Raw genomic sequence first — 13,560 nt, 5'->3', positions numbered from 1 at the left:
ATGGTTTGACCTTGAGAAAGTTCAAATGGTTTGACCTTGAGAAAGGTCAAACACAAATAAAGCATTTAAGTAACTTTAAACTAATGCAAATTTTAGATTGAGTAGAATGACATGGTGATGGTAAATATACCATAAAATAATGATAATATGCATCAAACTAATGAAAACTTGGTATTAAAAGTAGCAAATTATCATCTAAGTGAATGCACTAGATGAATATGATCAATGAGACACTCCAAATAAAGTAAATTTCTGGGTATGTGGCCCACAGTTATCTGGTGTCATCGTTTCACAGTCTCAAAAACTACCAGAACTATGAGTAAATAATAGATCCAAATTTCATCAGATGGTGATATTTATTAACCTATTTAAACACATCTTGTCCTTTTTCAGTTTCCCAAAACACAGCTACAAAATATGAGTAAATGAAACCATGTAAAAATCTGTGACGATTCAGAGTGTGCTCTTAAACTCAATGGTAATCTGAAATACATACAAACCCATCAGAAAAAGTGTCACATTAATTTTTCAATATTTGAGCAAGAAATCATTTAAAAACCCGAGGGCTCCATCATCTTCCTTTCAAAGTAAAAAGCCACATATCAGGTGCACATAAATTAATCAATTTTGGATCATAGTTTGTATTAAACTAACTTATTTTATTAAATGAATCACTGAAAGTACATTTTCTCATTCTGATTTTTCATGTTTTTGGGAAATTAAAGGATCTTAAATCACCATTTTTAGTTTGATTTTTCAGTTTGGATCATATCCAAACACACTTCCTCGTATTCCAACCTTAATAATTATGAAAGATAAGTGACGAATTCATCTGATATACTTCTTGATTACGTTGCTTGCTTCTAAAAAAAATTGAATGTTTTGGTATAAAAGAGAATAAAAATAATGCATGCATTGCTTATAAACTTAAATTACTTTAAGAATAATTTAATCCATTATTTTTTGTCCTTACTAAGTATATTTTCTCCCTACTAATATTTCTCATTGATTTTGGGCTTTGGTGCCGTATTTTTCTCATTCATTAATGTCACCACCATAGTAATTCTTATTGAAATGTTATGGTCAAAGACACAATTTTTGTCTTATTCCTAAAAAATATTTTCAAAAAAATGATTTTATTTCAAAAAAAATAATATTTAAGATTACTAAATTAACTTAAACTGAGTATTTTTATAAACGTCTCAGTGATTAATTTGAATGTAAGGTCAAAAATATTTTGTGAGAAAAATAATAAAATTGGATAGATATACATTTTCAGATTACTGATTACATTGCAATCTATATGTAGTATGGGGAAAACAAATTACTTTGATCAGGGGAACATACTTGAACTTTGAAAAAACTGTTTTGTGACAAATGTGTACAAAAAATTGATAGCTTAAATTCGATTTGAAATTTTTTAATGTTTGACTCTGAAGTAAATTATGGTTTATTTCTGTTTAAATGTTTTTTTGAGGTTTTTTATTAATTATTTTGTTATGCTTTTTAATCATAGTGACTCTAAAAATACATAATTTCCATTCCAGTGAAATGAGATCATTCCATTTGATTTTTTTCATTTTTTATCATTTTATGTCTACCTTTTCTGGTGGGAAGGTTAATGAATGAAGTAGGAAAAATATATAATTAAAAAATACCGGAACAAAACAGGTGATTGAAACTCTTTTATCACTTGAAAGTTAAAAACTGAATGTTACAGAAATGCACAAAGAAGAGGCTTGAACCACTAATCATTTGGTTTCCTAGCGACATATTTACCCAAGATTTTTTTTTTTGATGAATGAACCACAAGATACCATGGTTTCTCTGCTGCCAATCCCACATGCGCCAAATTTGTGGTTTTATTCATTGAATTTAAAATAAAATTCATTGATTATGGCGATTATATATACTTCCTTTTTATTAAATTTGCATAGTTTTTTATTAAATATTATCTAGATCTTACTGAAATATCATATAGTTTTTATAAAAATCATGCTCAAACAAGCATAGAGCTTTTATACCACCCAAATGAATAGTTATATCCTCAGCCAAAGAGAACAACGGAGCAGGACATTTATACATGTATACATAAATCTAGCCATATGATTTATAGTTTGAGAAAGCAGATTTTTGGTGTTCTTGAGATCCTGGAATGATGCTCTTGATAATTTTTGGCCATGTACCCCATGATATAAATTAAATTTGGGTGGACTCAACCTTGACTGTGTTGATCCAACCAATTTTGCTGCGGCTTGACATCTCGATTTCTTAAGTCCACATCTGCACACCCATTTAAAAAGCTCTGCTGGATCAATGGAAGAATACCTCGGGCATGCTAAGCCCGTTAAGCCTGATCCATGTCTTAACACACCGATCCAATAAGCCCAAAATTCTAAAAACTAATGTAAATATACCTTTAAATTATATTTTTTTTGGCCTCAAGGAATCTATTATTCATAAAATGAATGCTATAAAATTATGAAAATTTCCTCTGAGTAATTTGGGCTTGGTTTTCTCAAAAATAATTTTGATCATACATAACTTTAACTATTTCACTATTTCATATGCACATACTGATAATAATGGCGTGTAAAATGCATGATAGAAAACAAGTAAAGATGGATGTTTTATTTTCCAAACATAATATATTTTAAGGGCCTCTAGAAGGATATAAAACAAAGTTGTAGATTTGAGATCATATATAAAATTAAAACTATAAAAAATCTGAAGAAATATCCGAGGAAAGAAATCATATTTAGTATTCCGAAAAAAAATAACAATGTGAAGAGTCAAGATGAACTCCAAGTCACCCCGAAGTCTTCTCTAAGCCCATGTTAAAAGTTGAAGGTTCTAGAGCTTCACCTTATACAGGCCGTAGTTAGGTGATACCTATAAATTGTGAGAAATATTTGTTTTATTATTCTTTGGTCACTTGATCTCAACAGATGTCTTTACTGGAGCCTCGTCCTGAATAAGTGGGTCTGTGAAAAGATCTGTTTCTATGAATGTATGGCTCGATAGGGTGTCGGTGACTAAAAGAATTATTTTTTCAGTTTATATGTCCAACTTGCACTAGACTATCATTAAATTATTCAAATATTAAGTAAGTGGATTTTTTTCTTTATGACGATTGATAGATGAAACTGACACAATTTACAATGTCGATGGATGATAGACATGGTAGTCCTGCTTTTTTGTGCGAACTGTTAGTTCTGTTAGGTTTTTAGAACAGAACAAAAATGAATTTGAACAGAACATCGAACAGACCCGTGTGCGGTTCTTTTGTTCGCTTTGTGCGAATGTGGGAATGTGCCAATTTTTGTTCGTTTTTGGGAAAAAAAAGAACAGAACAAAGAACAAGGCCTTGTGCGGTTTCTTGTGCAAATTTTTTGTTCGCTTCAAACTAACAAAACAGAGCAACCATGTCTAATGGATAAGAACTTCCGGCAACTGATACGTGAGTCACCCCATTTCCCATGAATATCACAAAACTGAAGTGCAGATGAGATTCTCTACCCCTGTGGCAGATTTAATTTCCTATTCCATAAGTCTATTTAGGTTCCGCCCCTCTCTAATGTTGACTCTTAAACGGAAGGTAGTACTCTGGCATGAGGCAATTGCGATCCCACCCTCAACCGAGGACTGGTGCCGTCGTTTTGAGTTTGCCAAACAAAGTCAAAAGAAGACCTCGCTGTTCTTCTTTCATAAGCTATGAATCCATCATTTCTGCAAACAAACGGATGCTCGTCTCACTTGCAGGTTTCTACGATCCCCCGAAAACAACGAACCTTATAAAGACGGCACATAAGTAATTAATCGAATTCCGCCCATCGCGTACTGCGATCGGCGGACCCTCCATACGTCCAGGAAGCTCCGTTTCTTCAGCGCCGGCGGAGAGACGACTGATTATTTCAGCAGTCGAAATATTCCCAGACCTTGATTGGCGCTAATGGTAAGAACTATCATGGGCTGGCCGCCGTCGCCCTTGCTGGGGCGTTGCTGTCCGTTGCGTGTTCGATATCGTCCACGAAGTTCCGACGACTGCAAAAGGGCCCGGGGGCTTTCTTCTCCCTGCTGAGGATTCTCCTCAGAGATCTCCGCCTCGTCGACGTCGGGGTTTGAAGTATCGGCGACTTCCCTTGTCCATCGCCGGCCGTGGGGGACGAGAAGGCGAGGACAGGCGCCGGCCGACGAGGAATCTCTATCACCAGCGCAACTCCCTCCGGCTTTCTCGAGGAAGACGACGACGGCCCAGGATCGGCTTCTGGGACCTGTTCTTGAGCACCCGCGACGATCGTACTCGCGGCCGGCTCGGATGGTCTCTCGATATCGATGACTGCACTGCTCTCCGTCAGCGAGACGGGTCCCCGGCAGAGGGGGCACGTCGAGTGAGAGTGAAGCCACATGTCGATGCAGTCGAGGTGGAAGCCGTGCTTGCACCCCGGCAAGATCCTGGCTTTGTCCCCGTCTATCAGGTTGGAGAGACAGACGGAGCACTCGAGCCCTCCGCAAGCCTTGAAATCCTCGGATCGGTAGAGGGAGACGGGGAGGGAGGCGAGGACCGTGGCGTCGAGCCCCCGGCGGGCGGCGCCGCCCGCGACGTCGCCGGACACGAAGATGAGCGGGTGGCGGCCGGACGCGGAGGCCGCCCGTCTCGCGCGGGACCTGAAGTACACGTGAAGGAAGATGAAGAACGCGAGCACCACGAAGACGAAGACGATGGACGCCGCCATAATCTCGCCATTGTACGAGCCCCCTTTCGGCGGATTTTCGTTCTCATTCGCCGTGGTCGTCGACATGGCGGCGGCAGAGGCAGAGGCCAATTGTCTTCAGAGACTCCGAAAGAATCTCAGAGAAAGAGGAACGGAGCGAGATTCCTCAAGTTCTGGCCCCCAGCCATGGCGGCGGAACGATGGGTATAAATACCGGGGAGAAGAAGGCGAGAAATGAATAGCCGCCGGGATTCTTCCGAGAAGATTAGACTGGACGATTGGAAGGAGAGGGAAGAAAGAAACCCAGATGGCGATGCATCGGTAGAGTCAAATACAACATCTGACCGAGGAAACCATCCGCGAAAGGGCCGGCCGGGGGTCAACAGATATTTTTCCGTTCTTGCCTGCTCTTTCTTCCCACGAAGAGAGAGAGAGAGAGGAGAGCTAGGAAGAGGCTTTAGACCGTTTCTGCGGCCTCTTGAGTCTCGGCCCCGGAGAAGCGAATCGATTTGACCGATTCCCGTTGTTGTAAATGGCAGTGGTGAGAGACGGAGGAAAGCGCAAGGAAGTGCACTGACTGCAGGAAAAATAATGGCGTTTGCAGCCATGGCTGCTGTAAAACTGCAAGTAGGTCTTCGTACATAGGTACAGCGAGCAAAAGGGAGAAAGACGGAGAGAAGGGGACGGAAGAGAAAGCGGGAGAGCCGAAGCTCTACCGACGGCGTACGCGTTGTACGTACAGGCGCGGCTCGCGGCGGAGAGACGGGCAGCGAATGCGGGTGTATGGTATCGTTGGCTCAGAGGAAGTAATCCTGCGCGTCGGCCTCGTCGGCGCTGCCGATCTTCTTGCTCATGTTGGCCCTCTGCACGAGCCGCACCAGCGCCTGCACCACCTCCGACATGGGCGGCCGGAACTCCGGCTCGGCCTGCGGGTTCATCCACGATAATAAAGCTAAACGCCGCCACAAAATAAACAACGCCGGCTAGCGGGAGAAGCGACGGACCTGGACGCAGAGGGCGATCACGTCGGCGAAGCGGGAGAGGGACTTTGCCGGGTAGAGCCCCTTCAGCCCCGGGTCTACCATCTTGTCCAGCGCATCGATATCGTGGAGCTGCGGGTACGCCCATCGCACCAGCAGCTGCTCCGCCCTCCCCCTTGCGCTGTGCACCATACATATCACCCACCGATCAATCAATCAATTCATCTATCTATCTAGCTATCTAGTTATCTACCTATCTATATATCTAGCTATCTATTTACCTCTCTATCTATCCATCTATCCATCCATCCATCTATCCATCCATCTATTGTCTATCCATCTATCCATCCAACTATTATCTGTCCATCAAACTATTATCTATCCATCTATCTATTATCTTTAAATAACTGTCTAACTACGTGGGGCTTGGGGTTACCTGTCGAAGGGTTTTCGACCCGTGAGGAGCTCCAGCATGACGACGCCGAAGCTGTAGACGTCGCTCTTCATGGTGTACTGACCGGACATGGCCACCTCCGGAGCGGTGTAGCCCGAGCCCGTGTCCTGCACCACCGAGCCCGATCGCGTGAGGAAGAAGGCCGGCGAAGACGACTGACTACGTCAAGAAAGAAAGGTCACCTGATACAAGGCGTCGGGGATCAACGATGACAGCCCGCAGTCAGAAATGTGAGGACCGAGCTCCGAGTCGAGCAGAATGTTCGCCGACTTGAAGTTCTTGTGCACGACGGCCGGCGAGCAGCTCTCGTGAAGGTACCTGAGAAGGCAGCAAGACGTCAGGAAGAAGTTAAAAATAGCGAGGATTGGACAAAAACGGCACTCACTCCAGCGCGCGCGCAGTGCCGAGGGCGATCTTAACTCGAGTGTTCCACGTTAATGGCCGGCTGTACTCGTCGGAGAGGTGGAGGTAGTCGTGGAGAGAGCCGTTCCTGTGGAACTCGTAGACGAGAAGGTGCTGCCCGAACTCCGAGCAGTAGCCCACGAGAAGGGTCACGTTGGGGTGGCGCAGCCTGGCGACGTTCGACACGACGCGCAGAAACTCCTCCGCCGACTGGTTCGGCAGAGCCGACGCGTTGATCTTCTTCACCGCGAGAACCTTCCCGTCGTCGAATTGGCCCCTGTAGACGCGGCCCAAGGAACCCTGCCCGAGCAGATTGTCCACGCTGAAGCTGCCCGTCGCCATCTGTAAGTCCGCCACGGGAAAGACCTTGGCATCGATGTTGGGAGACGCGCTCTTCTTGGCCGCGGCGGGGCGGCCTGACAGATCCTCGTCCTCGTCAAACGGTTTGAGCCGCTCGGTCGGCGCCAGTTTCAGGCTCGCGGCGGCGGACGCCGGCTCCACGGCGGAGGACGGGTGCACTGCCTTCGTCTCTGCAAATTTATGAAAAATAATAATAAATTCTTAGCGCGCCGAGGGGGAAGAAGGTATGAAAGGAAGAGAGGTAAATGGTGGGCATGGCGGCCACCGTGGGGTTCTGGCATGGCAACGAAGGGCATCTCTGGGTCGTGGCTTTCCTTGGGAGATGACCGGCGGCTCCGTCGCCGCTTCACCACGAAGAAGCCCACAACGGCGCCCACCACGATGAGGGCGATGATGATCCCGGCAATCCCGCCGCCGCCGATGCCGGACTTTCCGCCGTCCTCGGCGGCGCTCCCGCCGGTTGGGCTGCCTGAGCCGGTTGGGCTCGCGCGCCGGCCGGGCGGCGTCGCGAACGGCGGCGGCGGCGGCGCAGGCCCCGTGTTCCACGAGTTGCCATCCGTCCTGTGAGTAAATTCCCCATCAACGATCTATGATGGTGATGATGATGATGATGATCGGGGACGTGTACCTGAGACTGTTGATTCTCCTGAGCCGATCAGGGATCCACCCGGTGAAGCGATTGTTGGACACGTCCCTGCCAGAATTTCAGCGACGGGTTAATGTTAAGCGCGCCGGAGGAAAGCTATTACTCTCACCTACAGGTTCTGGAGGGGGAGGTTGGCGAGAACATCGATGGGTCCGGTGAACTGATTGTTTTGCAGATACCTGCCGAGCAAGGAAGAAGAGACAAAGCAGTGAGGTGCTGCAGATCATTGAATTCAAAGAGAGAGAGAGAGAGAGAGAGAGGGCGGCGTCTTCCTCACAGATTTGTCAAGGCTGTCAGGAAGCTGAAGGACTGCGGCAGACCGTTCGGGATGGAATTGAATGACAAATCTCTGCAAAGAAGAAGATGATGATGATGATGATGATGATGATGATGATGGTGATGATCATGTGGATGAGGAAAACGGGTCGAGATCTGACATGGTGGAGAGGGCGGGGAGACTGCCGAACATGTCGTTGACACCCTCGCGTAGCTGGTTATGGCTGATGTTCCTGCGAGCAGAAGTGCGGGTTCTTGCTGACGATCGGCGATTAGAGGAGGAGAAAGGCAAGGAGATGCTCACAGATACTCTAGGCGTGCCATTTGAGAAACCGAGTAGGGCACTCCGCCGGCGAACACGTTCCCACCGAGGTGCCTGAAGGGGAGATCAATCAGTCGGCAGGCGAACGGCCACGCCTCACATGGCGGTAAAAACTCACAGTCTCGTCAAGTTTGGGGGCAGCCCGTAAGGTATTGGCCCCGAAGCTCCAATATTGTTGTTGCTCAGATCGCTGCACCGACGCCGCCAAAGAGCGTTAAAATCAAAACCCACGGAAAAAGATCAAATCTTGGAGGAAGAGGAAGAGCAGAGACGGACAATACGGAGACGAAGGTCAGACTCTGAAGCTGGTAGCCGATCGATCCGGTAAGGCCCAACCCGGAGAGCTTGCTGAAGATAACAAGGGAGAAGGCGTCAGAAGAGGATAAACGAGCGGGCTCGAAGAAGATACTGACATTTCTGTGACTCGAGAGCCGGAGCAAGTGATGCCTCTCCATGACTGCCCGCAGGGGTCCCCGCCGGTCGCCGTCCAGCCGGTCAGCTGCCCGGGGCTGTTCAAGCTAGTGAACATAACGCTGAGGGCGGCCACTGCACCGTAGAAACCCGAGTAAGAAGCCGAGACTCAAATCAAACTGCCGACATCTGCCGAGTTCTCGATTCACAGCAGGTTTGGGTCGATTCGTATGCCATCCCGATCGCCGAAAGAAGAAGAAGAAGAAGCCGAGGAAAAAGGAAAGAACAAGGCTTACGGTCGGTGGGATCTGTAGCGCCGAGCCCCGGCGCGGGAATCCAGGCCCAAATGCAGGCCAATAGAAGAAAGAGCGACCGAGGCATCTCCGCCTCGAATAGAAGAAGACGAAGATACGAAGAAGAGGAAGAAGAAGAAAGGGTAGCTTTTGCCCACTCTGCGTCGACCCTTCAGGGGGGGGGGGATCGAGCTACACGCCGCCGCAGTAGGTATTGAATATCTATCTCCTTCCCTGGTGGAACGCCATTCCCCGCATGGTGTCCGCATAAACAGAGAGATGACGCGCTGTTGGATTCGACCCTTTTTTTTAGATTTTTACACGCGGACAGCAAGTAAAAGAGAGAAGCCGGCGGCGGGTCGGGAGAGAAACGAGCCCTTCAGCGCCGACAGGCCCGGGAGACCATCACGGGTCTCCTGTCCACGCGTCGGAGACGCGGCCATCGCCACCGTCCGATCGCCATCCGGCCCCTTCCCCGCTCTCCAATCTCCCTCCGTTTCCAGCTTTACCAATTACCTCTGCGACGGCGTACCTTTCCAGTTCACATCTACCCTTTCCCCTCTCTCCCTCTCCCCCCCCCCCCCCATCCCCCTCTTCTCTTTCTCTCTCGCTCTCCTACTTGCCAGCTGGCTGTCCAAGTATCGCGTCGTCCTACGCCGCATGGCGTGGTATGCCAGGGGGACTCTCCAGTCGGTGGTTTTGACGTGGGAGGTTGCCATCGAGCCAAGGAAGCCCTCACCCCGACTTTGACCCAAGCCGGCAAATGGGACTGATACGACGATAATGCATACTTTTGTTTAGCCAAGAGAAAATTGAGACGGATATGAGGATTCTATTCAAAGAATCGCCCTGAATAATTTATTAACCTGACTCAATAAAAACTGAGACGGACACGTGACTCAATAAAAATTTATCAACCTGAATTATAAATAGGAATGGAAAATAGTTGTGGTAGTCTTGTCCTGCAGGGGCGAGATTGGGGGATTTGATCCAACTGTTTGAAAGTTTAACGGGATAGAGCAGTGGATCGACCCAGTCTGGTTAGAGATGGTGTGCGGGCCGGATAAAATTTTTATCTGTGTCTGAAAAAATAAGCACAATCCGCTTGGAGAGAGTGAAATGAGAGAGAGAGAGAGAAGACAGAGTAAGAGATATAGATAGAGAGGAACTTCCAAGATATAGAGAGAGGGAGAAGAGTGAGAGACAGAGAGAGAAGAGGGATAAGAGCACAACAAAGAGATGGAGAAGACGATATACAAAGAAGATGGATATGGAACTGACTGGAGAAAACAGAAATGGAATACATATTTTGATTATCTTTAGTGTTATTGTACATGCAAATTTATACTGTAAGACTTCAGAGGAACTTAAAAGAATTAAGTCAGTAAGATTCACGTCCTCTAGGTGGTATGTACCAGGTGATGGTCTTGATGTGCGGCCATTGAACCATCATACTTTATAATTATGAGATTTTCTTCTTTTGTTTCAAATCCCTACCATTTGGTGATCAAGTGCAGGCTAGGAAAAGGATTGAGCTTGGAGTAAAGCCATTGGAATCACACTTTTACTAGGGAATTGGTTAGAGCATCAGCTAATTAATCTGGCTGTTTTTCAATTTTTACTTGCAGATTGCCTTGTGCTACGCATTGACCTAAAAAATGATACTTTATTTCATTGGTTAGTGTATGCATGAAAAAACATGAATTGTGGCATGATAGGTAACTCATAGTGTTGGGTTCTAGACGCCTTGACATGGATGAAGACGACGATTTCTCGTAGACAAAGACACGTAATGGAATCAAAATGACATTGATAAAGTCGTTAAACGAAGTACCTTTACAGGGATCGCATACGTGATTTCTTGTATCTTGGAGCGAGCCAAGTTGAGCTACTCAAATGTGCAGCCTCTAGATGTATCCATGAGATCTTCGGCACGTTGGATCTCCTCCTTCTCGTTGACGAGCCCCGTTATACCTCTATCGTCGTTGCTATGCCTTCCCGATCGCATCTAGCGTGGAGAGGTGTGAGGCGAGAAGGGAGAAGAAGGGGAAGTTCCCCTGAACAATTCTAGCCTGGGTGAATTTTGTTCAGAGCCTTCCCCTATTTATACTAAATGGGTATTTTACACTTAAGTATATCTTCAGAAGTCCAAAAGACGATTAGCATGTGACCCTCTAGCCTCATGTATCATCCTAGTTAACGATTCTAGTGGCCCAATAACCTTTATTGGCCTTCAAAATTAATTAACTATGTCATCATATAGATTAATTAACATCGAATCAATTTAACCCAATCAATAGGTTGAGTCTCCAACACGTGAGGTGCCAAGCTACACCTCGTGTTCTAGAATATACAAAGGAGTGCGTATCGACTCACTCATGGAACCTGTTCGTCATCAGTCACCGTGCATGTATAATCCCTCATCCACTTGACGCTCCTTGGACGACTTAGGGTATGGTCAATTGTCAAACCCTAATCGGTCATCCGAGTTAGTACTGATGTAAAATCGTATGTCCACAATGATGGAAATATATGTGGTCGGCAAGCCAATCACACATTCCACATCTCGTTCCATATTCATTAATAGAACATATTCATTATAGTGCACGTGTGATGCTTATAATGAAGTCCTTGAACACATGATCGGACTTAGTGAATTATGATGAGATCGCAATACGGAGATCACTAATCTTTAAGCATGTGTTCTAAACATTCATATTCGAAGGATACGCAAGAAGGAAATCAAAGTATCCAAATAGAATAGCACTATTTAGCCTCACTCATATGATGAATATGGTCGTTCTCGTAGCTATTTGTGTGGAGACACTAAGGATAGATAATGGGTGCTCTTTAGTGGAAAGACTTCACTGAATTGATCCATATGAATCTCTGAATCGTATTATACCGAACTGTCCATCAAGTTGATTCACGTTACGGTTGTGTAAGTAGTCCTTAGACATGAGACACCAAAGACGTCTTGTGGACGGACGGTTGTACTTTGGCTATGGCCAACAACTCTCTAATCATGGGATTCTAAACGGTCTTAGTTCGGGTGCATCAAGAAGTACACGAAGATGATTGAGTGGTCGAAATGGGATTGTCCACCTTTGGTAGAAGAGGTGACAGCTCAAGGAAGATGTTGCGATGAAGTCCTTGGCCAAGGCAGTGAAATATCAGAGAAGAGTTCTCCGATGATTTTCAAAAATGCATCAGTACTAACTCGAATGATCGATTAGGGTTTGACAGCTGACCATACCCTTTGTTGTCCAAGGAGCGCCAAGTGGATGAAGGATTATACATACATGGTAATTGATGACGAACAGGTTCCATGAGTGGGTCGATACACTCTCCTTTGTATCTTCTAGGACACGAGGTGTAGCTTGGCACCCCACGTGTCGGAGACTCGACCTATCAATTGGGTTAAATTGATCCGACATTAATTAATCTATATGATGATATAGTTAATTAATTTGGAAGGCCAATAAAGGTTATTGGACCGCTGGAGTCGTTAACTAGACTGATACATGGGCCTAGAGGGTCACACGTAAATGGTCTTTTGGACGTCAGAAGATATACTTAAGTTTTGGGGGTTTTTATAAAAAATACCCACTTAGTATAAATATGGAAAGGCCCTGAACAAAATTCACCCAGGCCAGAATTTTTCAGGGGCCTTCCCCTTCTTCTCCTCCCTCCCTACACCCCTCTCCATGCCCGATGCGATCGGAACGGCATAACGACGACGGTGGAGGTAGAACGGGGATCGTCAAGGAGAAGGAGGAGATTTAACATGCCGAGGATCACGTGGATACATCTAGAGGTTGCACGCATGAGAAGCTAGACTCGTCTCACCCCCGGATCCAAGAAATCGCGGATGTGATCCGCGGAAAGGTACTTCGTTTCAATAGTTTAATGATGTTGTTTCGATTCGTTCAAGTCTTCCACTGTGAATCATTTTAATTTGTTCATCTAGATCTATACCTTTAGAACCCAACATCACCATTATGAAAAATATAATTATTTAATTAGGGTAATTGCCTTTAGTCAAATTAAAAGATTGATGGATATTATGTGGGTATCAAGTCAATCACCCTTCAATCCCATATTTAATTTCATTAAAATAAATGTTTTCTCTATTATAATTCTCATATAATATTTATACGTGTGAGGAATTGGTGAATTTTGATGATAATATGATATAGAGATCAATGGTCTTAGTGGAGACTTTGGAGAAAAACCTTTTTAATGATTATAGTTACACAAGAGTCTTCTAATGAAGGATTATGCAAATATGATATGGATCAATGAAAATAACGATTCCATGATCAAGTTCAATCATTACTATGTAACTTCTAGAGCAAGAAATGTAGCTTGGCACCCCACGTGTTGAAAATTCAACCTATCTATCTTATACATGGGCCAAGAGGATCAGATGCACATGGTCTTTTTGATGTCCAAATATATACTTAATATTTAGGGATTTTATGAAAAATTATCATTAATTATAAAGAACAAGAAGGTCTGTAATGAAATTGAACCATGCCAAATTTATTCAGGTGCCCAACCTAATTCTCCCTTCTCTCTTTGGTTCCCCTCGACTCGATGTAATTAGAATAATGTAATGACAATAGTGGATCTATACAAAGGGCCATCAATAAAAAAAAGGAGATTTGGCATGGGAAGGATTATGTGGATATACGTAGA

At 45.1% G+C, this 13,560-nt stretch overlaps 2 protein-coding genes across 2 annotated transcripts; both read right to left on the bottom strand.

Annotated features, from left to right (window-relative positions):
* Positions 1-3,678: 3,678 nt before the first annotated feature.
* LOC144713842 (RING-H2 finger protein ATL2-like) lies at positions 3,679-5,154 on the bottom strand. The gene has a single exon (XM_078588557.1). It carries the CDS (start codon positions 4,800-4,802, stop codon positions 3,966-3,968), a length of 837 nt encoding a protein of 278 aa, XP_078444683.1. The 5' UTR covers positions 4,803-5,154; the 3' UTR covers positions 3,679-3,965.
* Positions 5,155-5,297: 143 nt separating this feature from the next.
* Positions 5,298-9,377, bottom strand: LOC144713841 (protein STRUBBELIG-RECEPTOR FAMILY 6-like). The gene is made up of 15 exons (XM_078588556.1): positions 8,863-9,377; positions 8,569-8,701; positions 8,432-8,503; positions 8,274-8,345; positions 8,138-8,209; positions 7,995-8,066; positions 7,835-7,906; positions 7,671-7,736; positions 7,540-7,605; positions 7,177-7,472; positions 6,535-7,081; positions 6,332-6,467; positions 6,132-6,256; positions 5,720-5,876; positions 5,298-5,641 (listed from the first exon to the last, which is right to left on the bottom strand). The coding sequence occupies exons 1-15, from the start codon at positions 8,945-8,947 to the stop codon at positions 5,513-5,515; spliced, it is 2,100 nt and encodes a 699-aa protein (XP_078444682.1). The 5' UTR covers positions 8,948-9,377; the 3' UTR covers positions 5,298-5,512.
* Between the last annotated feature and the right edge of the window lie 4,183 nt (positions 9,378-13,560).

Source organism: Wolffia australiana, chromosome 16 (assembly GCF_029677425.1).
Source record: "Wolffia australiana isolate 7733 chromosome 16, ASM2967742v1".
In the NCBI taxonomy this organism is placed as follows: Eukaryota; Viridiplantae; Streptophyta; class Magnoliopsida; order Alismatales; family Araceae; genus Wolffia; species Wolffia australiana.
The sequence above is the reverse complement of the archived record's forward strand: the minus strand, read 5'-3'. Positions and strand labels throughout refer to the sequence as shown.

What these genes read in the sequence shown, in the direction of transcription:
- LOC144713842 (XM_078588557.1), bottom strand. Translation starts at nt 4,802, where the DNA reads ATGTCGACGACCACGGCGAATGAGAACGAAAATCCGCCGAAAGGGGGC.
- LOC144713841 (XM_078588556.1), bottom strand. Translation starts at nt 8,947, where the DNA reads ATGCCTCGGTCGCTCTTTCTTCTATTGGCCTGCATTTGGGCCTGGATT. An exon ending in CTGACAGCCTTGACAAATCT is followed by an intron (nt 7,737 to 7,834) that starts GTGAGGAAGACG and finishes CTTGCTCGGCAG; the next exon opens with GTATCTGCAAAACAATCAGT. An exon ending in GGTCGAAAACCCTTCGACAG is followed by an intron (nt 5,877 to 6,131) that starts GTAACCCCAAGC and finishes TATGGTGCACAG; the next exon opens with CGCAAGGGGGAGGGCGGAGC.